Raw genomic sequence first — 26,859 nt, 5'->3', positions numbered from 1 at the left:
AGAAACTAATGAAACGACACCTGGAAACATTTGAGCTAGCTAGCTAGTGAGTTAGCATGGAGACCTGACTGACTCCATCTCTCATGACACAGCTGCTAACATTAGCCTCAGTTAGCATGTGCTAAGCTTTTTCTAAAACAGGTGCCCAATACATTGATCGCGATCTACCGCTCGATCACAAAGGCAGTGTGGGTAGATCGCATCATGCATGCACGATTGGACAAGAGGCGTCACATGGACGCTCCGGCGCTCTCAGAGCTAACTTACTAGCGCGCCCTTTGACCTACCCGCCCTTAAAACCACACCTACAAGTGCTGTCTACATTCAATCTCCGGCGCAGTACCCCCTTGTTGTTTTACCGCCGCCGTCACTACCCCCCCGCACTGGACGGTGTTGCGACCGTCGACCGGGGTGGGGGGGCGTGGCGGATACCAACCTGAAAATAAAAAAACGGTCGATCATGTTGAGCTGAAACTAAAAACTGTAACCAGACGTCTGATGATGGTTTTTAAAACAGCGACACAGCCGTGAAGCCTCCGAGTGTTGAGGCCACTGATCCTGAGACAGATCGTTGAGGCCACTGATCCTGAGACAGATCGTTGAGGCCACTGATCCTGAGACAGATCGTTGAGGCCACTGATCCTGAGACAGATCGTTGAGGCCACTGATCCTGAGACAGATCGTTGAGGCCACTGATCCTGAGACAGATCGTTGAGGCCACTGATCCTGAGACAGATCGTTGAGGCCACTGATCCTGAGACAGATCGTTGAGGCCACTGATCCTGAGACAGATCGTTGAGGCCACTGATCCTGAGACAGATCGTTGAGGCCACTGATCCTGAGACAGATCGTTGAGGCCACTGATCCTGAGACAGATCGTTGAGGCCACTGATCCTGAGACAGATCGTTGAGGCCACTGATCCTGAGACAGATCGTTGAGGCCACTGATCCTGAGACAGATCGTTGAGGCCACTGATCCTGAGACAGATCGTTGAGGCCACTGATCCTGAGACAGATCGTTGAGGCCACTGATCCTGAGACAGATTTTCTGCATGAAACATTTAGAGAACGTTTAGACATGAAGCTCAGAACAGACTAAGCTGCTGGTCCAGATCTGTCAATCACAACCAATCACAACACAGCTACGACCAACAGCAACCAGCCGGCCAATCACAACACAGCTACAAACCAACCAATGATCAACAAGAATGGCCCAAAAACATAATATTTTTTAACATTATTTTTATCCCATCACTGAACAAAAACTCTGATTAATAATAAATCAATATTAAATAAAAAATAAGATAACATCCTGCAGAGTCACAAAGGTGAGGATGGCTCATCAGACGGGGGGGGGGGGAGCGTGGTCTTAAAGTGGAAAGAGACGCTCGGTGGTTTACTGTTCTGGAGGTAGGAATAATAATCTGACAGTGATGAACTGATGTTTCCAATGATACACACACACACACTTAAAATAGAAGCAGTTTGTGTGTGTGAGTGTGTGTGTCTATGTGAGTGTTTGTGTGTGTGTGTGTGTGTGTGTGTGTGTGTGTGTGTGGGAACCAGTGCTCCCAGCTTGCAGCTCCTTATTGGGACAAAAGGAAAGAGGCTGCTGCTGCTGCATATTTTGGAAACTCACTCTCTGAGGTCGGAGTCGACTTCTTCGACTTCTTGTCTGCAGGAGAGTTTTCTGTCGGGTCTGAGGACGAGAGAGAGAGACACGTGAAGAGAGAGCGACATGTGAAGAGAGAGAGACATGTGAAGAGAGAGAGACATGTGAAGAGAGAGAGACACGTGAAGAGAGAGAGACATGTGAAGAGAGAGAGACATGTGAAGAGAGAGAGACACACATGAAGAGAGAGAGACACGTGAAGAGAGACACATGTGAAGAGAGAGAGACACACATGAAGAGAGAGAGACACGTGAAGAGAGACACATGTGAAGAGAGAGAGACATGTGAAGAGAGAGAGACACGTGAAGAGAGAGAGACACGTGAAGAGTGAAAGACATGTGAAAAGAGAGAGACATGTGAAGAGAGAGAGACATGTGAAGAGAGAGAGACATGTGAAGAGACAGAGACATGTGAAGAGTGAGAGACATGTGAAGAGAGAGACACATGTGAAGAGAGAGAGACATGTGAAGAGAGAGAGACACGTGGCGAGAGAGAGACACGTGAAGAGAGAGAGACACGTGAAGAGAGAGAGACACGTGGCGAGAGAGAGACATGTGAAGAGAGAGAGACATGTGAAGAGAGAGAGACATGTGAAGAGAGAGAGACATGTGAAGAGAGAGAGACATGTGAAGAGAGAGAGACACGTGGAGAGAGAGAGACATATGAAGAGACAGAGACATGTGAAGAGAGAGAGACATGTGAAGAGAGAGAGACATGTGAAGAGAGAGAGAGACATGTGAAGAGAGAGAGACATGTGAAGAGAGAGAGACATGTGAAGAGAGAGAGACATGTGAAGAGACAGAGACATGTGAAGAGAGAGAGACATGTGAAGAGAGAGAGACATGTGAAGAGACAGTGACATGTGAAGAGAGAGAGACATATGAAGAGACAGAGACATGTGAAGAGAGAGAGACATGTGAAGAGAGAGAGACATGTGAAGAGAGAGAGACATGTGAAGAGAGAGAGACATGTGAAGAGAGAGAGACATGTGAAGAGAGAGAGACATGTGAAGAGAGAGAGACATGTGAAGAGACAGTGACATGTGAAGAGAGAGAGACATATGAAGAGACAGAGACATGTGAAGAGAGAGAGACATGTGAAGAGAGAGAGACATGTGAAGAGAGAGAGACATGTGAAGAGAGAGAGACATGTGAAGAGACAGTGACATGTGAAGAGAGAGAGACATATGAAGAGACAGAGACATGTGAAGAGAGAGAGACATGTGAAGAGAGAGAGACATGTGAAGAGAGAGAGACATGTGAAGAGAGAGAGACATGTGAAGAGAGAGAGACACGTGAAGAGAGAGAGACATGTGAAGAGAGAGAGACATGTGAAGAGAGAGAGACACACATGAAGAGAGAGAGACACGTGAAGAGAGACACATGTGAAGAGAGAGAGACACACATGAAGAGAGAGAGACACGTGAAGAGAGACACATGTGAAGAGAGAGAGACATGTGAAGAGAGAGAGACACGTGAAGAGAGAGAGACACGTGAAGAGTGAAAGACATGTGAAAAGAGAGAGACATGTGAAGAGAGAGAGACATGTGAAGAGAGAGAGACATGTGAAGAGACAGAGACATGTGAAGAGTGAGAGACATGTGAAGAGAGAGACACATGTGAAGAGAGAGAGACATGTGAAGAGAGAGAGACACGTGGCGAGAGAGAGACACGTGAAGAGAGAGAGACACGTGAAGAGAGAGAGACACGTGGCGAGAGAGAGACATGTGAAGAGAGAGAGACATGTGAAGAGAGAGAGACATGTGAAGAGAGAGAGACATGTGAAGAGAGAGAGACATGTGAAGAGAGAGAGACACGTGGAGAGAGAGAGACATATGAAGAGACAGAGACATGTGAAGAGAGAGAGACACGTGAAGAGAGAGAGACATGTGAAGAGAGAGAGAGACATGTGAAGAGAGAGAGACATGTGAAGAGAGAGAGACATGTGAAGAGAGAGAGACATGTGAAGAGACAGAGACATGTGAAGAGAGAGAGACATGTGAAGAGAGAGAGACATGTGAAGAGACAGTGACATGTGAAGAGAGAGAGACATATGAAGAGACAGAGACATGTGAAGAGAGAGAGACATGTGAAGAGAGAGAGACATGTGAAGAGAGAGAGACATGTGAAGAGAGAGAGACATGTGAAGAGAGAGAGACATGTGAAGAGAGAGAGACATGTGAAGAGAGAGAGACATGTGAAGAGACAGTGACATGTGAAGAGAGAGAGACATATGAAGAGACAGAGACATGTGAAGAGAGAGAGACATGTGAAGAGAGAGAGACATGTGAAGAGAGAGAGACATGTGAAGAGAGAGAGACATGTGAAGAGAGAGAGAGACATGTGAAGAGAGAGAGACATGTGAAGAGAGAGAGACATGTGAAGAGAGAGAGACATGTGAAGAGAGAGAGCTGTGATCATGTGACACACCGACTCTTCACTGTATCTTGTGAACATTGTACAAAGTTGAATATTCTGATGTGGATCAGCTGATCAGCTACATCGTCCTCCAGGGACCTCTTCATATCCTCTTATTACCCAGCATGCACTCTGCTCGGCTCCCCCCCGCCCCTCTGGACCCTCTTCAGGGAAACTTCATTAAATCTTTATTCTAATTACAGGAAACTGGCAGCGCTCGCAGGAATCTGAGCTGCTCTGCGACCAGATGAGTGACGAGATGTCAGATCCACTGTTCGTGTTAAACTAGAGGACAGATTGAGACAGAGGATCATATTTAATGTGACAGAGAAAAGACCTGAAGGGGAGGGAGCTGTACTTTTCTGTTTCTGAGCTGCTGGAACATTCTGACATTTCTTCTATTAGAGCAAAACAAACACATCAGAGGTCAAACTCTCCGAGGAAAAACATCAGAACTAACTTCTCTGGAGTTAGTTCTGATGAAAACACATAGCCCGTGGATAAGAACATAACTTTCAATATATAAACATTTTATTTTACTGCAAACATGGAGAATAAAAACATTTATTCATGGAGTTTCTCCCATGATGATATTGAATATTCATCCCAGATCAGTAATAATGGAATGTTTGAAGCTACATTAACACACATGGGAATCATTAACAAATTAAAGATCTTCTCTTTTCCTGTCCCTGTGTCATTCTGTGGTCATGTATAAATAAATGATCTTTGTATATATTATGGGATGTTCTTACCATCAACCAGCACCATGCAGCAGCACTCAGCTCGTCCTGCTGACCCTTCAACTCTGCACCGGTACTGACCTTCATCCTCCGGCAGAGCTTTGTCTATGGTCAGAGAGCACAGGCCTCCTGCAACAACACAACAATATGAACACAACATGAACACAGCAACACAATGTTAACACGACATCCAGAGCTGTGAGGCTACAGCTGTCTGAGAACATCTCAGTGACCTCTGACCTTTAACAGTCCACCCACACATGTTTGTACTTCTCTCTTAGTGAGGACATTCATTCACATAACACATTTTCACATAAGATACTGTGTATAAAGATGATCAGTGACTGTATATTGTCAATCAGTCTGTGCACTATTGATCGTGAAGTGGAGCCGCCCACACACACACCTTTGACCAATCATCAATCAGTGTCAGCTGTCAATCATCACGTCTCAGCCTGTTTCATATCATTACTGATTCAAACCAAACTGATCAGAAACACATGAACAAACATGAGAGATGAGAAGGAGGACGTGGAGGAGGTGTGTGAGCTGCAGAGATCAATCTACAGGAAGTGGATTCTGAAAGTAAAATAACATGAAACTCAAACACACTGTGAACAACAACAGAAACAAACATGATGCTTGTTTGTTTCTGCTCTGAAAACTGGGGGAATGTCCCTTTAAGAGACAGGAGGGTCCTCACTAGTGTAGTTGTGTGTGTGTGTGTGTGTGTGTGTGTGTGTGTGTGTGTGTGTGTGTGTGTGTTTGTGTAAAGTGATCTGTTCCCATATGAAATACCAGAGCTGCTCACACATCCTGTCTCTATTGTCTCAGATCTGTTTTCTATTAATAGAGTCTGAACAGTTGTTTCTTTATAAAACTACACACTTCAAACTCACACTTACTCTTTACACACACAACAAACATGTGGGGGGGGGGGGCACTATGTGGGTTTCTAATCACACACAGCAGGTGTGTGTGTGTGGTGTTCCTAATGTTGTGGGGACCTAACTGTTTACACATTCACATTATGGGGACTTAAAGAAAGTCCTCGTTGGGTCAGTGAATATATTTTAACCCAAAGATGTTTTAAGGATAAGTTTAGGTATTAGTTAGGTTCAGATTGTTCTAGTTAGGTCAAGTTTAAGTTTAAGTTAGGTCAATGTCATGGAGACGTGTATGTGAGTCTCATGTGTGACCTCTGACCTTCGTTGGCAAGTACGATGAACTTTGAGGGCTTGATGACCTTCCCGTCCAGCGTCCAGGTGACGGTGACCTCTGGGGGGTCAGAGGTGGCGGCGGCGAGGCGACACTGCAGCCGGAGGCGCTGTCCGTCCACCACTGTCCCATCATTCAGTGTCTCCACAAACTCTGGTGCCTTGCCTCCTCCGCCACTCCTCTTGTCGTGAATCGCTCCGTCCACACAGTTGTTCACTGCAGTCTTCCCACTCTCTCCATTCTTCTCTGGGCTGGCTGGCTTCTTCTTGTTAGCAAGAGTGGACCTGAAGTCGGTGGCGTCCTTTTCAGGCGTCTCAGCTAGTTTCTTGCCGTTGCTGCCGGCAGCGCTCTTCTTGCCCAGTACAGCACGGAAGTCCACCTGCTGCGTGGAGCTCACCTTGCGGTCCTCCTCCGTCTTGGGTTTGACCCCCTTCAGGTTGGCCTTAAAATCCATCTGGTGGTGTCGGCGGTGTTCGAGGCCGGCCTCCCTTGGCTCCTCTCCCTGGTTGTTTTTGGCGTGAAAAGCTTGGTGTCCCAGCAGAGAGCGGAAATCCAGCTGCTGCGCCTCCCTCTGTCGCAGCTCCTCTTCGCCACGCTCCCTGGTGTCCACACAGTGTCTGAGGAGGCCTCGGGGAGCAGTGGCGGGACGGTCCTGGTCAGCCTCCTTCTTCTTGTTCTCCTCCTTGTGCAGGTGCAGGAGAGGCTGGTTCTCCTTCTGCTCCTGGTTGGCCTCCTGCCGACTGACACCACCTCTGCTGCTGCCTCTGGGCTCCACGCCTCCTCCTCCTCCTCTGGAACCTCCTCTCAGCGCCGCACTCCCACCAGCTACTCCTCCTCCTCCTCCTCCTCCTGTTCCTCCTGCTGTTGCTGCAGGGCTGGATGAACGAGCACAGACACAGATAGAAAGAGAGAGAGGGTAAACAGAGCCGGGTTAAAGCCCCCAGATCAAGAGGACAAGCTCCTCCCCCTTACATCTGGGGGGAAGGGGTGAGGGGATGAGAGGGGGGTGGGGGGGGGGTGTATAGGAAATGGACCTCGACTCCAAATGTCCAGGTTACATCACAAGTGACTCGACTGTCCTTATAAGGACATACACCCAGATCTGATCCCCCCCCAAATACACACACACACACACACACTCTCACACACACACACACAAACACACACACACACACACACTCACTCAAACACACACACACACTCCTCCTTCCTCAGTGACTTGGACTCGTCTGCATTCTGCAGAGTTTCGATCTTTTACAGTAAAACCTTTGATTCAAACGTTTGTTTTGTGTAAACATGAAACTGGCTCTGATTGGTCCAGAGGACGAAGACGGATTAAAGACGAGAGAGAGGGAATTTGTGAATATAGGACACAGATGGTCGTAGAAACATACAGGAGAAAATAAAAGGTTCAGGTTAGTCAGCTCTTACCTGTCGTCCTCTCCTCCTCTCGTCCCGTCTGTCTCAGTGACACACAGACTGGTCCTGGACACACACTCACCAACAGTGTTCCTGACAGACGGGTGGAGAGAGAGACACACAGAGAGAGAGACAGGAACCCATTGGTATTTATGTTGTTTACAATGTTTCTTGGCTTTAGAAACATATTTCAAGACTCAGTGTCAGAGTTTCACAAGTCCACACGGGCCAAGAACTGTTCTTGTTTGTGTTCCTGACGTGTTCCTCACATGTTCTCTATGTGAAGAACACGTGAAGAACATGTTCCTCACGTGTTCTTCACATGTTCCTCTCATGTTCTCTACGTGAGAACAAATGTCTGAGTCTGTGTCTCTGGACATTTTCTGGATCTTCTCCTGCAGTTTACAATATTTGACAGAGTCCATGTGTGTAAACCGTCTCATGTCAGATTGAATCAATAATAAATATCTTCTAGTAACAGAAACGACTTCCAGACATTAATATTTGAACCTTTATAATAAATATGATAAACTCTTATATGAGCATAGAGAGCAAAGTGTTGAATCTGAGCTGACGCCAGCTTCCTGTGCAGAGCTGATGAATAGATTATGGGTGGATTTCGGAGTGGGGGGGGGGGGGGGGGGTTAATCCTCTATACCGTCGACCTCCGGATTATTTCAACATGACTGCTGCTGTTTATGCTTCTGTCCATGTTGTCCTCAGTTTGTCCTGGTATCTACATCCGAGGGTCTGAGTCTCACCTCAGGCTGATCACGTAATCTCCAGCATGATGTTTCTTCACTCTCCTGAGGAACAAGAAGAAGGACACGCAGGATTAGATGGAGAGCAGGTCCACGTAGGGTTGGAAACACCAGTCTATTGTGGGTTTAAATTGTCGACCTGATGAGCAGCGAGATGACATCGTCTTTCTGCAGCAGCTCGTAGTCGTCTCCTGAAGTCAGAGGTCGGCTCAGGTGTGCTTTGGTCCAGCTGTACTGGGGGAAAGGGTCTCCAGCGATGGCACACGACAGGAGGGCGTGCCGACCCACAGCGGCGCTCACTGGTTTGGGTTTGGTGATGAACCAGGGTTGGACACCGTTCGGAGGTTCTGTCACAACAACACACCAATAATACAACCAGAGGGAAAGTAGCTGTTAGTGCATTTTCTGTGTGCAGTGTGTGACTGAGACTTTAATGAACAGCTTTGGTGTGACCGACCCTCCACCGTGAGGCGGGCCTGGGTGGAGTCTTCTCCGTGGCGGTTCCAGGCCTGGACGCTGTACGTCCCTGTATCCTCAGGGAAAACCTCCTGGATCAGCAGAGTGCAGCGGTTCTCCTCCCTGAGGAGCTGGAAGTCCTCCGACTCGGCCACTTCCTGTCCGTCATGGAGCCACACCACCTCTGGAGAGGGATGGCCTGACGCCCACAGCCAAGCAATACTCATCAATCAATAAACTATCATTCCTCAAAGTCTTAATTATTCTTCCACTCCGGAGACCGGCTCAGAATAAAGATGAAACAAATGTGTTGAACTCTAAATAGAAGAGTCCAACCAACATGAATGTCCTGACAGGAGACACCAACACAAACTGAACTCACACAGCTTATATGGAGAAAACCCTCTGTGGAAAATCATTATGTAACACACACACAAAGACACACACACACACACACACACTGCTCAGTGACTTGAACCGAACCAGTGGCTCCAGAGGTCGTCCACTAATTGGAAGGTCAGTGTTTCATATGCACAGCTCAGACACATGAGGGACACTGAGACACCTCAGGTCTGATGAACGAGTCAGGTTGAAATCTTTACTGATGAACATTGTGTCGTAACAAGGACCAATGGAAACTAAAACCATCAACCCACTGAGGACTGGATTCAAAACCACACTGTTCCCAGTAACAATCTGAAACCACAGGCTGATCCAACTGGTGTGAATTGCATCAAGTCATCATGTGACTCAGTGGGTGTGGCCTCCTCCTGCCTGCATGTTCTCCTGACAGTCTGGACATGATGCTCTTGACATGATGCTCTTCTCCTCCCAGACCTGGATCATCACCTCCTGGACTGTGGACGGACATGGTGGCGTCGGAGGAACCGTTTAACATGGGGGGGGGGGGGCCTTCTTATCACATTGATGTTTGTTCAAGTGATCATGTTTCTGTTTGTGTCCCCACAGTGTAAAATACACACAGAGAAAATCCTCCACAGTAAATTTGTCCTCATCTCAACCATCTCCCTGGAGGTCTGACAGGAAATACCACACACGCACACACGCACACACGCACACACGCACACACGCACACACAACCTGCTCGTACCAGTCAGTTCCACCTTCATGGTCACTGTGCTGCCGTCCATCACCTTCAGGTCAATCAGTCGTCTGATAAAACGTGGAGCCTCACACACTCCTCCGACCTCTGTGACCTCTGACCTGCGACCCTGCAGTCCACCTGAAACAACATGGCAATAACACGTGAAACAAACGAGACAGTGAAAGATCACATTTCAGTTTGGTTTCATCCTCCCGTCTTTCCTCTCTTCTTCTTCAAGGTGCTGATGCCGACTACAGATTTTAATGAGCCGAGTCAGGTTTAACAAGCTGAGTCATGCTTCCACGCATTTGTTCCCTCCAGACTGGACCAGTGTTAGTCTCTATTATCAGGACGTCCCAGTGAGTCTGTGAGAAGCTCCAGTTGGTCCTCATCTCACTGCTCTGAGCTTCTCTGCACTGGCTCCCTGTGAAACTCTGAATATCAAGATCCTGCTCCTCACGTGGAAAGATCTGAACAACCAAACCCTTCATATATCAAAGAGCTCATAACACTGTCCTGTCCTGATAGATCACTGCTCTCCCTAAACACAGGTTCTCTGGTGGTTCTAGAGTCTGTCAGAGCAGAACAGGAGGTAGAACCTTCAGCTGCCAGGCTCCTCTCCTGTGGAACCAGCTCCCACTCTGGGTTCTACAGTCTGACACCATCTCTACATTTAAGCTTAAACTTAAAACGTTCCTCTTTCATAAAGTCTATAGTTCTGGATCAGGTCCTGAACCATCCCATGCTGCTATAGGTCTGGAATAATTCCCATCATGCACTGAGCACTTCTCTCTCTCTTAATTGAATAGAGGGAAAAGGAAATCCAGATTCCTAATAAGGAAAAGAACGAGTGAGGATCAAACTGATGATGTCATGCCTGAGAGTGAGAGGAAGCTTCATGTTTGTGACCCTGAACTTGACTGTGACATATGAGTGTTTTATTGATGTTCCACACACACACCTTCATGGCGGCATGATGAGTTCTGGACGGTAAGCATGGCCACACCCCCGACATAGGAGGATCGAGCCTCATCTGGAAGAGGGCCCTCTGGTGGAGGAGAGAAAGACATTACATCACTTATCAATCTGACCAGTGAACGAAGGTCACGACAGTCATTGAGATCCGCTCAGAACCAATCACAGAGCTGGACTGTGGAGGACCGGATGATAAGGTCATGTGACTCAGCTGCAGTTGTGTCCCGTCATGTTTTTAACAACCGCGTGTCAGGTGTGTACTGGTGTGTAAGGTGTGTACTGGTGTGTAGGGGAGAGCGGGGTAATGTGGGACATCTTTTTCATTTGCTCCCCTCTAGGCGAGCTAAAATGTTATATCAGTAAAATTTACACATTTCCCATTAATTCAGGATGTTTTCTAGAAATGTTAATGATCAGAATGTCTTCAGGACAAAGGGCAGTGAAAATATGATTGTTTTTAAAAAAGTGCTCTTGTGTCCCACTTCACCCCAGCTACGGGGTAAAGTGGTCCACTTACTGTTTCCACTTTAAAACTACCATAACAACACATGTTGTAATAGTTAAAATCCTCACAGCTAGATTGACAACCACTAATATCGGACTAGTAACAGAATCATGGGGATTGGTCAATGAAGCACATTTATGATTATTATGATTCATGTGATCTCTAGCTTACCTGCACATTGTGTCTCTGTCCAACTGGCAGGGACAGGGATATTGATTTTTTCTGTGTATTCAAATGCCAGTTCACAGCACTGTAACTGGAGCAAGGCCATGGAACTGGTCAGCTAGTGGTTTCAAGTGTTTGGCTCCTCCTCCATCTCATCTGTGAATATTCTCTCTACCTCAGCTACTGCACCCCAGGCTACTGACTTTACTTTCCCTTACTTTCTTTATGAATCTTTTGAGGGTTGTCTTATCAATATTTCTATCCCTTCCAGCTTTTCTTAAGGACTTCTTTCCTTCATGACCTCAGCGGCTGCACTCTCCATCTCTGCTATTAGTTTTTCTACCTGAATCAATTTGTTTTGACACAACAGTTGATTTAGTTCAAAGCAAGAAAATTTACTTTTACATGCAAAAAACACATTTTTGTGAAAAAACATACTTTCCACAGCACCAGCACCAACTTCTCCTTCCTGGCCAGGGGGGATGGGAGGGGCTTGGAAACATAATGGTCACATGACCACAAATGAATTCCGTTACCTAGATACAGGGGGTGTCTCACATTACCCCGATCTCCCCTACAGGTGTGTACTGGTGTTTCAGGTGTGTACTGGTATTTCAGGGGTGTACTGGCAAGGTGTGGATGTGACCCACAACCCCTCATCGTTTTTAAAACACAGAAACATGTGAACATGTGTAAATAGAATAATATCACGTCCAAAGGGAAGAGCAGCTCGTCCCCATGACAACAGGCCTGAAATCTGGACGTGTCACCGTCATGTGACCTGATACTGGAAACTGACCAGTTCACTTCATGTCGCTGAGTCCAGTTCTACTGGGTTTTACTTTTAGACAAATATCAGCTTTTACTCAGCAGGATTAAACTTTCACTGTCACAACAATCAGAACAGACACAACACACACAACAATCAGAACAGACACAACACACACAACAATCAGAACAGACACAACCGACAGAAAAAACTGAATCAGTATTTTTTAACAAACTGTGAAAACAGAACCAGAACCTTTGCAGCTGATCTGAAAGCAGCTGTTAAACATCTGGAGGAGGAGTCAGACGCAGTCTATGTCCTTCTTTGGCTTCATCCTCTGTGTGTGTGTCTCAGTGTGTTTGTGCATCTTAGTGTGTGTCTCAGTGTGTGTGTGCGCTCTGTGCAGCAGCTTGTTTTGTCTTTATATGGTTTCCAGCTCATATTTGTTTAACGGTCGTACGACTCGGAGCCCCCCCCCCCAATTTACTATTTCTCCACTTGTCTGTTTTCTCATCAGATCTGTTTCTTCTGCTTCACAACAGAAAGTGTCAGAAATACCAGTTGAATTAACATAACGTGAAAAATGTGAAAATAAGAGTGAAACTCGTCCACATGATGTTTGAATAAGAGAAACAGAGTCAGAGTCTCCTCAACAGACGAACCAATCACAAACAAGAAGTGACCAAAGTTTGACTGTGTGTAAAAACACAGTGACAGACGAGTGTGAGTCATGTTTCATTCACGGTCCCATGTACATGTGACACACGTGTGTCTATGCTGCCCCCTGCTGGACAGCACAGTGCAACACAGTCTGATCTGAGCGTTCCCTGAAGGACTAGAAGTCAACACCTGATGAACCTTCAGAGAACACAAGTCCACCTCAGGTCTGTGAGGTTCCACCTCCTGGTCCCCGGCTCTTCAGCTGCAGCTGATGGACTCATTCAAACAACTGGAGGCTTCAGGACGACAGAGACTGACCCACAGACTGACACACAGACTGACACACAGACTGACACACAGACAGACAGACAGACAGACAGACACACAGACACACAGACAGACAGACAGACTGACCCGGAGACAGACACTCATACAGACTGACCCACAGACAGACAGACAGACAGACCCACAGACAGACAGACAGACTGACCCAGAGACAGACACTCATACAGACTGACACACAGACAGACAGACAGACAGACACACACACAGACACACAGACAGACCCACAGACAGACACACAGACTGACACACAGACAAATAGACACACAGACAGACAGACAGACAGACAGACAGACAGACTGACCCAGAGACAGACACTCATACAGACTGACCCACAGACAGACAGACAGACAGACCCACAGACAAATAGACACACAGACAGACAGACAGACAGACAGACAGACAGACACACAGACTGACACACAGACAGACAGACAGACAGACAGACAGACAGACAGACAGACAGACAGACACACACACAGACACACAGACACACAGACAGACCCACAGACAGACACACAGACAGACCCACAGACAGACACACAGACTGACAGACAGACAAATAGACACACAGACAGACAGACAGACAGACAGACAGACTGACCCAGAGACACACAGACAGAAAGACAGAAAGACAGACAGGTCTTACTTTGGACACTGAGACTCCATGTTGCTGAGTCGATGGTCGGACCATCAGCTGTGGTCAGCTGACACCGGTACATCCCTTGGTCCAGATGTCTTACTCTCTCCAGGGTGAGGGACAGACAGGCTCCGTCCTGCCTCTGCTGCAGAACTGGTCCTGTCCTCACCGGCCTCCCGTCCTTCAGCCAGGTAACCATGGGAACGGCAGCAGACGAGACTGAGAGCAGGAAACAGGAGACATCAGGACTCACAGGGCCAGGGACCTATAATACGAGTCCTGTCTGTGTAACACTGAGACAAAGTGGATTGTGATTGGCAGGTTGTATTGACCTTGGCAGGTGAAGGTCACCTGTCCTCCCACCGTGGCCTCCTGGTCCAGAGGAACGGCCTCAAACCTCAGGTTGGACCACGGCACTGACCTCCACACAGCCCTGCACCACAGACAGGAAGTCAGGAGAAGCTCAGTGCACAGACAGACAGGTTCACACAGACGGTAAAATAAGACACAGATTCATCGATTACTTGATTGAAGGAAAATTCATGTGAAACATCCTGTTTGAGGGAAAGCGGGAAATAATATCCATCCATAATATCAATATTAAAAACATGACAGCAGCTAACGTTAGCTTAGTTAGCTTGTTTTCTGCACCTGCTGCTGTCTGAGCCGGTGGGACCTGCAGGAGGACGGAGGACGGCCTGAACCTGCAGAGACAAAGACTTCAGACCCAGAAAGACAGAACTCCGTGGAGCGTCATGCTAACACACATGCTGCTGAGCTAACCTCCAGTTAAAGAGGAGGCTGCTGTGTAAGTGATTTGAGCTTGAGCAGTTCAAACTCTAACATTGATCTGACCGATGATATCTTACATGTTAAAGAACAAGTTTTATCTAACTCATGTAGTTTGAGTCACTTGTGTCTTTCGTCCAACACTGAAAGTTTCATAGTGATGATGCATCGTAACAATAATGACTGACTGGAGCAGCTGCAGTTCTCCTCTCAGGCACCGGCGGGACAGGAGGCCTGCTCCTCCAGGAGTCTGCCTGCAGGGGGCGCTGCTGCTGCTCTGTGTGGGAGGAGGGTGCAGCTCCGTCCACTGTGCTGGTCTGTGAGGGGTCAGTTGTGTGATCCGTCCTAAAGGGGGGAGCAGAGCAATCGGTCGGCACATCTTCTCAGAAACTCTTAACGGGGACATATTGTGCTCATTCACCACAGTTGATCTGGCTCCTTGGGGTCTTAATGAAATGTCTGTGACATATTTTGGTCAAAATACCACAAGGATCATTTAAAACAGCCGTCCTCAGATTGACCGGTTTTGAGTGCCCCGCCCCCATCAGCCCCAGCTCCCCAGCGCAGCCCTGTAGTGGGAGCTGTGGGAGCAGTGGGAGCAATGGGAGCTTGAGCTGGCGCAGCAGCAGCATCCTTCCACACTGTCGAGTCAACGTTTAGAGGTGTCCCGGGGGTCCTTTGTTAATGCGGCCACTTAAATGTCTGACGGGTAGCAGCAGCGAGCTAACACTAGCCGGGGGGGGCCCTAGGCAGACTCCAGAGGGAGTAAACATGTTTAACAGCTTTACCTGTGAGGAAACGTCCTCTGTGAATCTCAGGGAATCAGTCTGAGGACTCACCTGCTGGAGGAGTCAGCACCTGAGGGGAGACGTCAGGACATTAATAACACGTCCGTCCTGGTCACTGAGGACATGAAACTCGTCTCACCCTGAACCTGGAGCTCGGCGCTGACCGTCGCTGCTCCAGCAGCGTTGGAGACCGAACACGTGTAAGTTCCTGCATCTTCTGCACAAACTTCCTTTATCTCCAGGAAGTGAAGGCCCAAGCGCTCATATGTACTGACCCGCCTGCAGAAAGGAAGCCCCGCCCCCTCCTGCAGGCGGAGGAAACACACAAACTGAAGCTCCACCCCCTCTTTAGCAAAACAATTAAACACAGACAGAAGTTCCACCCCATCACAGAACCCACCTTGTACCATGTGACCAGGGGCTGTGGTCGTCCGGTTACTTTGGAGGAGAACCTCCCGATCTGACCCAGTTTGGCGTAGACCCGGCTCGGTTTGCTGATGAACTTGGGCGGACTCTCAGCCCAGAAGCTGGTCCTGCTCTCCAGCATCTGTGTGTTAGTGCGCCACCTGCAACCAAGAGTGACCCATGGTTTCCACAGGTCAGAGGACAGGTTCAGAGGTCAGGAGTCCGGCTCAGAGGTCAGGTTCAGAGGTCAGAGGTCAGGAGCTCACCCTGGTTTCATGGAGGACGGGAGGATGATCCTCTTCCCAGAATCCTCTGCAGGGAGAGAAACACGTTTGAACAGTGACTTTGTTCACAGGAAAACAAACGTCTGAGGTGTGACGACATGAAGCCTCCAGGTCATGTGACCTCAGAGAAGTTTAACTTCAGCGTCCTGTTGGTGGCGCTGTGTGTCCGACCAACTGACGCACGTTAAAAACGTGTGGAAAGTTAAAGATGGAGACTGAACCAGTGGTTCCAGTGGATCAGAACTAGTTAGTAGTGACTTCATTAAAGCAGTATTGGTATTAATAACAGTAGTATTGACAATATGAGGTGTAGTATTTGGAGTACTGCAGGTATTCATTACCTTCCAAGAGTATCTCCACAGTAACTTGTCGGCTCCCTGCGTGATTGGTCGCCATACAGGTGTAACGTCCCAGGTCATCCTCTCTGACTCCACCCACCACCAGGCTGAAGGTGCCCCGCCCACCTCTCACCAGGACACAGCGCTCTCCGCCAATCACAGCCCTCCCCTCCCTGTACCATGTGACCTGAGGCTCAGGATGTCCATACACCTGACATACACAGGGCGTCAGTTACAACCTCACAATCTGCCAACCAGTGAGTGTGTGTGTCTCTGTGTGAATGTCTCTGTGCGTGTGTGTCTGTGTGTGTCTCTGTGTGTGTCTGTGTGTGTGTGTGTGTCTCTGAGTGTGTCTCTGAGTGTGTCTCCGTGTCTCTGTGTGTCTCTGTGTGTGTGTGTGTCTCTGAGTGTGTCTCTGTGTCTCTGTGTGTGTCTGTGTGCAGATCACTGCTTCACATCAGGATGCTGTCGGTCATAAGACTGAAACTATGTTAATCCTGTGTTCAGCTTCTCTTCAGTGAACATCTGAAATGTGTGTTACCACACAGTGTGTGTTCTGTGTTTGCTGTGATGGAGGTGCTCGTACCTTGCCCTCCAGTCGGGCGTCTCCTCCCAGGGGAACCCGGACGTTGCGAGGAGGGAGGACGAAGGCTGGAGGCTCCTCGCCACAGGAGCCCCCCCCCGGTGACGGGCCTGTCCCCTGGGACACGGTGGACGAGTTCGACCGGACGTCACTCATCCTGCCGTCCACAGAACACAACAACAGTGTGTGCGTGATGAACACATCAGAGACATGAAGATAAAAACATCATGTGTGTGTGAACACGCCAACATGTGACTCGCTGCAGGTCGGACCCGACAACCTCAGTTCAACTGTTTCTAACACTGGAGCTGAGCAGCGCCCCCTGCAGCCCCCCATGCTCATTACATCCTCCTGAGCCAGAGGAGCTGCAGCTGAGGATTGAGTCTGTGACTCAGTCAGTTGTTCTCACAGGAGATGGAACCCACTCTGCAGAGTAAGACAACAGACGCTGAGGGAGCGAAGGAGGAAACGTTGTCACAGTGAACATGTCGTCTGCATAAAGACTCTAGATATTATAAACCATATCTGACTGATGTGATGACGGTTCCATTAACTCAACTGACTAGGATCCTGTTCTTTCACAATAAAATGTCATGGCTCTATATGAATATGATTTCTCTTTGAGGTTAATTGTTGATGACATCACAGATGATGTCACACTGACAAGGTTCTGACATCATGTGATGACTGATGACCAAATTTATATTAAACATCTTACAAAAGTTATATTGTTACAAAAACTGGGCTGTGATTGGTTGACTTTTTGATCACCACTGAGCTTGCCTCTGGGGGGGGGGGGGCGAGCGCCATCAGACTGAGCTCATGCTGCGTTCGAGGACCCGACGTTTAATCTGTTTTCTGAACAAACAGCAGTCACACATCAGGTATGCTGCTAACATTCTCCTGCCGCCGAACAAACACAAACAGCTGCTGTTTAAATACACTTAGTGTCTGTTCACATTCAACACACACAGTGTTTCACACAGCTCCACTGGTTCCACAGGAGAACAGTTCTGTTCTGTTCCTGGTCGGCAGCCCCCCCCCCCCGAACACTGAACCATTGTCTGTGGGCTCCACCACTTCCAACCAGAAGGTAAAACACCTGATTGGTCCTGTGGACTCTGAGAGTCCAGGTGCATCAGTGAAGGGATCCGACAAAACAGTTTCTACGTAAGCTGTCTCTTTGCTTCGGAAGCTAACAGAAGCTAGCTCGAACTCTAAGACGTTATCATTAATTTAGTCCTGTTGATGATGTGTAGCTGTTCATCTACATCAGGACATGAGGGTGGCGCCTCCTGAGGACAAAGTTGGTAACTGCAAATCAGAGCTTTTCTCAAGAGACACAAAGTCACAAACGCCATGTGACCCACAAACTGACAGGAAATTAATACATGTCACACAATCAGCTGATACTGTCAATAAAAGACTCGACAGATCAAACAGCAGCAAATTACTAGACAACGTTCAGGAGAGTCCACAGGTGAGTCACAGGAAACTTCCCAGCATGCTCCAGGGGCCATCTCCGGCTCTTTAATCGGAGGAGATTCCTTCACGTCAGTCGAGCGTTTCACAAACATCCTTAACCGCGGATTCCTCTGAGGGCCTGACGCCGTTTCTCAATCTGAGGTCACACCCTCAACAACCAATCAGAGCATCTTTATGTTTAATGTCTTTCAGGCCTTTTCAAAATAAAACACAGAGCCTGACCAAGAGAGGCCGATGGTCAGTCAGGTGTCAGCTCTCTGAGGTTGTGTGGTGACTCTTCACAACATGACGTCTATATGTGCTCGCACAGCTTGTGTCTCAGCAGTTTGAACCTCTGCCACACAGATACATTAATGTTAATTGAAATGAACATTTATGTATAATTTTCATATATGTATAAATCTCACGACTTACTGACATTAACACTTATTTGAAACACTAGGTGGCGTTATGAGCCATGTTCAACACATCAATTTAGAATTTTCACAAGTGTGATAATAAATCATCAAAGAAATCTTTGGGAGAGGTACAGTGCGCACATGTAGACAATAATCACAGATCAATAGAGAAAAACAAATAAATGAATAAAAACAAGCCGAATAAAAAACATCAACACATTAGAGGGTGACTTGAGAGAGAATGGGATAGAGGTCGGTGAGGCTCACTAAATCAAGACAACATTACAGGGTCATTCATTCAAAACTTTCACAAAGTCTGGTCTTAGGGGTTTTACATATCTCACCCATTTGCTCCATAATTAGATGAACACGGTTTTACGAAGACGAAGGGAGGAAGTAATCCTTTCCATAGCATAAATGTCATTTACTATATCTATCCATTCCTCTATCGTGGGGGGAGCAGCATCGCTCATTCTTTTACTGAACTCACTTCACCTGTGTGTTCTCTCTAGGTTGTGTGTTCATGTGTTCACATGAAGAAGTAAACACACATGACACATGTTTCCATCAGATTCAGAGAACCAGCGCGCGCACACACACATGTGTTTGTACTACTTCTTATTGAGGACACTCATTCACTTGTTTCCTAACATTAAACTAAAAACCAACTCTTAAAGCTGAGTTGAGCTCTGACAACAAAACCGAGTGTGGACCCCAAACAGGAGAGTAGTTTGTGAGGACCAGTCAAAATGTCGATGCTTAAATGGTCCTCACAAAGGCACAAGTACAGGCACACACACACACACACACACACGTTGAGCCGAGTGGAACTTGGCTCCGCCCACCGGACAGTTTGTGAAAAACACGAACAAAACGTTAATTTGAGATAAAGCAGATTAATCAGATTGACCATTTGAGGTCTCAGTGTGAAGGAGTCCGCAGGGGGCGCTGTGGTGCAGGAGGTGAAGGTAAATAAAAGAAACTCACCTCTCAGCTTCTTCTGCTTCTGGACTGGACGATGACAGAATGTAGTTTGAGCAGCTTCACCTGAACAATCGGAGCATTCACCACTGCGCCCCCTGCTGGCGAGGAGCAGCAGGGCACCGCCCCCTCTGGGATTCTCAACACTTTTTATCATCTGAACATGCCAGTAACATGATGGCAGTAACATGTCAGGAACATGATGTCAGTAACATGATGTCAGGAACATGATGTCAGGAACATGATGTCAGTAACATGATGGCAGTAACATGTCAGGAACATGATGTTTGAACATGATGTCAGGAACATGATGTCAGGAACATGATGTCAGTAACATGATGTCAGTAACATGATGTCAGGAACATGATGTCAGGAACATGATGTCAGGAACATGATGTCAGTAACATGATGTCAGGAACATGATGTCAGTAACATGATGTCAGGAACATGATGTCAGGAACATGATGTCAGGAACATGATGTCAGGAACATGATGTTTGAACATGATGTCAGGAACATGATGTCAGTAACATGATGTCAGTAACATGATGTCAGGAACATGATGTCAGGAACATGATGTCAGGAACATGATGTCAGGAACATGATGTCAGTAACATGATGTCAGTAACATGATGTCAGGAACATGATGTCAGGAACATGATGTTTGAACATGATGTCAGGAACATGATGTCAGGAACATGATGTCAGGAACATGATGTTTGAACATGATGTCAGGAACATGATGTCAGTAACATGATGTCAGTAACATGATGTCAGTGACATGATGTCAGGAACATGATGTCAGGAACATGATGTCAGGAACATGATGTTTGAACATGATGTCAGGAACATGATGTCAGGAACATGATGTCAGGAACATGATGTTTGAACATGATGTCAGGAACATGACGTCAGGAACATGATGTCAGTAACATGATGTCAGTAACATGATGTCAGGAACATGATGTCAGGAACATGATGTCAGGAACATGATGTCAGGAACATGATGTTTGAACATGATGTCAGGAACATGACGTCAGGAACATGATGTCAGTAACATGATGTCAGTAACATGATGTCAGGAACATGATGTCAGGAACATGATGTCAGTAACATGATGTTTGAACATGATGTCAGTAACATGATGTCAGTAACATGATGTCAGTAACTTGATGTCAGGAACATGATGTCAGTAACATGATGTCAGGAACATGATGTCAGGAACATGATGTCAGTAACATGATGTCAGTAACATGATGTTTGAACATGATGTCAGGAACATGATGTCAGTAACATGATGTCAGTAACTTGATGTCAGGAACATGATGTCAGTAACATGATGTCAGGAACATGATGTCAGGAACATGATGTCAGTAACATGATGTCAGTAACATGATGTCAGTAACATGATGTCAGGAACATGATGTTTGAACATGATGTCAGTAACATGATGTCAGTAACATGATGTCAGGAACATGATGTCAGTAACATGATGTCAGGAACATGATGTTTGAACATGATGTCAGGAACATGATGTCAGTAACATGATGTCAGGAACATGATGTCAGTAACATGATGTCAGTAACATGATGTCAGTAACATGATGTCAGTAACATGATGTCAGTAACATGATGTCAGGAACATGATGTCAGTAACATGATGTCAGGAACATGATGTCAGGAACATGATGTCAGTAACATGATGTCAGTAACATGATGTTTGAACATGATGTCAGGAACATGATGTCAGTAACATGATGTCAGGAACATGATGTCAGTAACATGATGTCAGGAACATGATGTCAGGAACATGATGTCAGTAACATCAATCAATCAATCAATCAAATTTTATTTGTATAGCCCATATTCACAAATTACAATTCATCTCATAGGGCTTTAACAGGGTGTGACATCCTCTGTCCTTAACCCTCAGCAAGAGTAAGGAAAAACTACAAAAAACCCTTTTAACAGGGTAAAAATATGTAGAAACCTCAGAGAGAGCCACATGTGAGGGATCCCTCTCCCAGGACGGACAGAAGTGCAATAGATGCCACGTGCAGGAGAACATCATCAATAATCAAAGTCTCTAGCAGCATTGATGAAGCACAGTCCATGCTCAGCAACCATCTAGACCACGATCCACCATCCAGACCAGACGCCACTTCAGTCCTCAGTCACCGTCCACCGCCGCCCACCAGGACCCATCACAAGCCACCACTGCGGTTCTGGTCCACCGCCCGTGCCCAATGCCAACGCGACACAGGGTCCGCCACCAGCACCACGATCAGCCCACATGACTCAGAATCCGCCACACTGGATCCAACACCGCGACCCCCGGTGCGCGATCCACAAACCGTAATCCATGGTGCGGCCACAGAGGCCCTGGATCTGCGGGTGATAAAGCAAAGGGATTCCGGGGAAGGGGGATAGGGATGGAGAAGAGGAAGGAGAAGCTGGAAAGAGAAGCTCCGTGTGTCATGTGTCATAAAATAGAACAAGTAACATTCTGGCGCACTAATTAGCTCTAACTATAAGCTTTATCAAAAAGAAAGGTTTTGAGTCTACTTTTAAACGAACAGATGGTGACTGCCTCCCGAACTGAAAGTGGTAGATTATTCCACAGCCGAGGGGCTTGATGGCTAAAAGCTCTGGCTCCTACTCTACTTTTAGAGAATTTAGGGACGACAAGTAGGCTTGAATTCTGGGAGCGGAGTGCTCTAGTGGGTTTATAAGGTATTAACAGCTCTTTAAGGTATAAAGGCGCTATATTATTAAGGGCCTTGAAGGTGAGGAGGAGAATTTTAAATTCTATTCTAGATTTAACTGGAAGCCAGTGTAGCAATGCTAATATTGGAGAAATGTGCTCTCTTCTCTTTGTTCTCGTCAGGACACGTGCTGCAGCATTTTGGACAAGCTGTAGAGTCTTTAACGACTTCCTGCTGGAGCCTGATAATAATGAATTACAATAGTCCAGTCTCGATGTAACAAAGGCGTGGACTAGTTTTTCTGCATCTTTTTGTGAAAGGACATGTCTAATTTTTGAAATATTACGCAAGTGGAAAAAAGCGGTCCTAGAAATTTGTTTTAAGTGACTATTAAAGGATAAATCAGGATCGAAGATCACTCCCAAGTTCCTGACTGTTTCATTGGAAGCAAGGGCAATGTCGTCTAGCGCAGCTATATCATTAGATAATGCATCTCTAAGGTGTTTGGGGCCAAGTATTATAACCTCTGTTTTGTCTGAGTTTAATAAGAGAAAATTGCGGGTCATCCAGGTTTTTATGTCCTTGAGACATGTTCGAAGTTTAGTTAATTGATTACTTTGTTCAGGTTTTATTGACAAATATAACTGGGTGTCATCCGCATAGCAGTGGAAATTTACCGAGTGTGTCCTGATAATGTTTCCTAGTGGAAGCATATATAATGAGAATAAAATTGGGCCGAGCACAGAGCCCTGTGGAACACCATGATTAACTTTGGTGCGCACAGATGACTCATCATTAATTTGCACAAATTGGGAGCGATCAGAAAAATACGATTTAAACCAGTTAAGGGCGGTTCCATTAATGTTAATTAACTGTTTTAGTCTTTGTAATAAAATTTGATGGTCAATTGTGTCGAATGCTGCACTGAGATCTAACAGAACGAGGACAGACACAAGTCCCTGATCTGAGGCTATTAAAAGGTCATTAGTGACTTTTGCCAAGGCTGTCTCTGTACTGTGATTGGCTCTAAACCCCGATTGAAAGTCTTCATATATATTATTTTCCTGGAGAAACTCACACAGCTGATTGGCTACCACTTTTTCTAAGATTTTAGAAATGAAGGAGAGGTTAGATATTGGTCTGTAATTGGCTAAAACCTCTGGGTCTAGGGTGGGTTTTTTGAGTAGGGGTTTGATGACAGCTATTTTAAAAGACTGTGGTACATAACCTGATGATAATGACAGATTGATAATGTTAAGTAACGAACTATCAATTAGGGGCAGAATGTCTTTAAGTAAGTTGGTAGGAATGGGATCTAAGATACAGGTTGTTGGTTTAGAACCTGAGATTAATTTGGTAAACTGATCACGGGTGATCAGAGAGAAGCTGTCTAAGTAATGGGTAGGATTCTCAGCCGTTTCTGAGATCTCTGTTGTTGGGAGGGTATTAGTGCCAATTGAGGGCAGGAGATGGTTGATTTTATTTCTAATAGTTTGAATTTTATCATTAAAAAAGGTCATAAAGATATTGCTATTTAGGGATGGAGGAATACTGGGTTCGGTGGAGGTGTGACTCTCTGTCAGCCTGGCTACAGTGCAGAAGAGAAACCTGGGGTTGTTTTTATCTCTTCTATTAGTTTTGAATAGTAGGCGGCTCTTACTTTGTGGAGAGCCTTTTTATATTCTTTAACACTATTCTTCCAGTCTATGAGGTTTTCAACATTGTTGCTGGAGCGCCACTTCCTTTCTAGTTTTCTTGATAATTGTTTTAACTCATTTGTCTGGGAATTATACCACGGAGCTAATTTACTATGTTTGACATTTTTCTTTTTTAGAGGCGCTATTGAGTCTAATGTTAATCGTAATGAGTCTGCAGAGCTATCGACGAGGTGGTCGATCTCAATGGAGCTCAGGGTTTTAAAGAATTTGTTGTTTATATCTACTGCTAATACGGGTTTAAATGTAATTGGGATTATTTCCTTAAATTTAGCTACAGCACTATCAGGTAGACATCTAGAAAATGAATTTTTTATTAGTGGCATATATTCAGTTATTGAAAAATCAAAGGTTATTAAATTATGGTCTGATAGAACTGGATTGCGCGGAAGTACTGTTAAATTTTCAATTGCGACACCGTACGATAATACAAGGTCAAGTGTGTGGTTACCACAATGAGTAGGTTTGTGCACACACTGACTGAAACCAATAGAGTCTAGTATTGAAATAAATGCTACGCTAAGGCAATCTTTATTATTATCAACATGAATATTAAAGTCACCAACAATAATAATTTTATCGGTCTTTAGGACTAAGTTTGATAAAAACTCAGGGAATTCCTTTAAAAATTCAGTATAAGCCCTGGGAGCACGGTAAACTACGGCAAATATGATTGGCTGTTGGTGGTTCCTTGATTGGCGTGGAAGACTAAGAACCAGACATTCAAATGACTTGTAGCTGAGTTTAGGTTTAGGATTAATTGATAGACTGGAGTTAAAAATAGCAGCAACTCCACCTCCTCGCCCAATTTCTCTAGGAACCTGTGAATTGATATGACTGGGGGGAGTAGATTCATTTAGACTGACATAATCATCAGGATGCAGCCACGTCTCAGTGAGGGACAATAAATCTATGTTGTAATCAGAGACTATTTCATTAACTAAAAGAGCCTTTTTTTCCAGTGATCTAATGTTTAAAAGATCACATTTAAAAGTCTGGGTTTCCTGTATTGTTTGATGTCAGTAACATGATGTTTGAACATGATGTCAGTAACATGATGTCAGTAACATGATGTCAGGAACATGATGTCAGTAACATGATGTCAGTAACATGATGTCAGTAGCATGATGTCAGTAACATGACGTCAGTAACATGATGTCAGGAACATGATGTCAGTAACATGATGTCAGTAACATGATGTCAGTAACATGATGTCAGTAACATGACGTCAGGAACATGATGTCAGGAACATGTCAGTAACATGATGTCAGTAACATGTCAGTAACATGTCAGTAACATGACGTCAGGAACATGATGTCAGTAACATGACGTCAGGAACATGATGTCAGGAACATGTCAGTAACATGATGTCAGTAACATGTCAGTAACATGATGTCAGGAACATGATGTTTGAACATGATGTTTGAACATGATGTCAGTAACATGATGTCAGGAACATGTCAGTAACATGATGTCAGTAACATGTCAGTAACATGATGTCAGGAACATGATGTTTGAACATGATGTTTGAACATGATGTCAGTAACATGATGTCAGTAACATGATGTCAGTAACATGACGTCAGGAACATGATGTCAGGAACATGTCAGTAACATGATGTCAGTAACATGTCAGTAACATGATGTCAGGAACATGATGTTTGAACATGATGTTTGAACATGATGTCAGTAACATGATGTCAGGAACATGATGTTTGAACATGATGTTTGAACATGATGTCAGGAACATGATGTTTGAACATGATGTTTGAACATGATGTCAGTAACATGATGTCAGGAACATGTCAGTAACATGATGTCAGTAACATGATGTCAGGAACATGATGTCAGGAACATGATGTCAGTAACATGATGTCAGTAACATGATGTCAGGAACATGTCAGTAACATGATGTCAGTAACATGTCAGTAACATGATGTCAGGAACATGATGTTTGAACATGATGTTTGAACATGATGTCAGTAACATGATGTCAGGAACATGTCAGTAACATGATGTCAGTAACATGATGTCAGGAACATGATGTCAGGAACATGATGTCAGTAACATGATGTCAGTAACATGATGTCAGGAACATGTCAGTAACATGATGTCAGTAACATGTCAGTAACATGATGTCAGGAACATGATGTTTGAACATGATGTTTGAACATGATGTCAGTAACATGATGTCAGGAACATGATGTTTGAACATGATGTTTGAACATGATGTCAGTAACATGATGTCAGGAACATGATGTTTGAACATGATGTCAGGAACATGATGTCAGGAACATGATGTCAGTAACATGATGTCAGTAACATGATGTCAGGAACATGTCAGTAACATGATGTCAGTAACATGTCAGTAACATGATGTCAGGAACATGATGTTTGAACATGATGTTTGAACATGATGTCAGTAACATGATGTCAGGAACATGATGTTTGAACATGATGTTTGAACATGATGTCAGGAACATGATGTCAGGAACAGAGAGAAAAGAAAAGATGAAAATGACCAAAGACGTAAAACTTCCAGTT

At 45.6% G+C, this 26,859-nt stretch overlaps 1 protein-coding gene across 1 annotated transcript in view; it reads right to left on the bottom strand.

The window, feature by feature from the left end:
- LOC133967010 (myosin light chain kinase, smooth muscle-like) overlaps positions 1–19,936 on the bottom strand; it is a 32,047-nt gene extending 12,111 nt beyond the window's left edge. The window contains exons 1-20 of the mRNA XM_062402168.1: positions 19,905–19,936; positions 17,038–17,191; positions 16,455–16,662; positions 16,096–16,141; positions 15,825–15,990; positions 15,564–15,729; positions 15,476–15,494; positions 14,825–14,981; positions 14,499–14,551; positions 14,180–14,280; positions 13,857–14,066; positions 10,753–10,839; positions 9,798–9,929; positions 8,688–8,885; positions 8,370–8,577; positions 8,231–8,275; positions 7,482–7,562; positions 6,039–6,925; positions 4,845–4,961; positions 1,640–1,699 (exon numbers count right to left, since the gene is read on the bottom strand). Coding sequence (XP_062258152.1) covers positions 1,640–1,699; positions 4,845–4,961; positions 6,039–6,925; positions 7,482–7,562; positions 8,231–8,275; positions 8,370–8,577; positions 8,688–8,885; positions 9,798–9,929; positions 10,753–10,839; positions 13,857–14,066; positions 14,180–14,280; positions 14,499–14,551; positions 14,825–14,981; positions 15,476–15,494; positions 15,564–15,729; positions 15,825–15,990; positions 16,096–16,141; positions 16,455–16,662; positions 17,038–17,190 — 3,094 coding nt within the window. The 5' untranslated portion in view covers position 17,191; positions 19,905–19,936. The remainder of the gene's footprint in view (positions 1–1,639; positions 1,700–4,844; positions 4,962–6,038; positions 6,926–7,481; positions 7,563–8,230; positions 8,276–8,369; positions 8,578–8,687; positions 8,886–9,797; positions 9,930–10,752; positions 10,840–13,856; positions 14,067–14,179; positions 14,281–14,498; positions 14,552–14,824; positions 14,982–15,475; positions 15,495–15,563; positions 15,730–15,824; positions 15,991–16,095; positions 16,142–16,454; positions 16,663–17,037; positions 17,192–19,904) is intronic.
- Positions 19,937–26,859: the final 6,923 nt, after the last annotated feature.

This window comes from Platichthys flesus, chromosome 13 (genome assembly GCF_949316205.1).
Source record: "Platichthys flesus chromosome 13, fPlaFle2.1, whole genome shotgun sequence".
Lineage (NCBI taxonomy): Eukaryota > Metazoa > Chordata > Actinopteri > Pleuronectiformes > Pleuronectidae > Platichthys > Platichthys flesus.
This window is presented reverse-complemented; position numbering and strand designations above follow the sequence as displayed.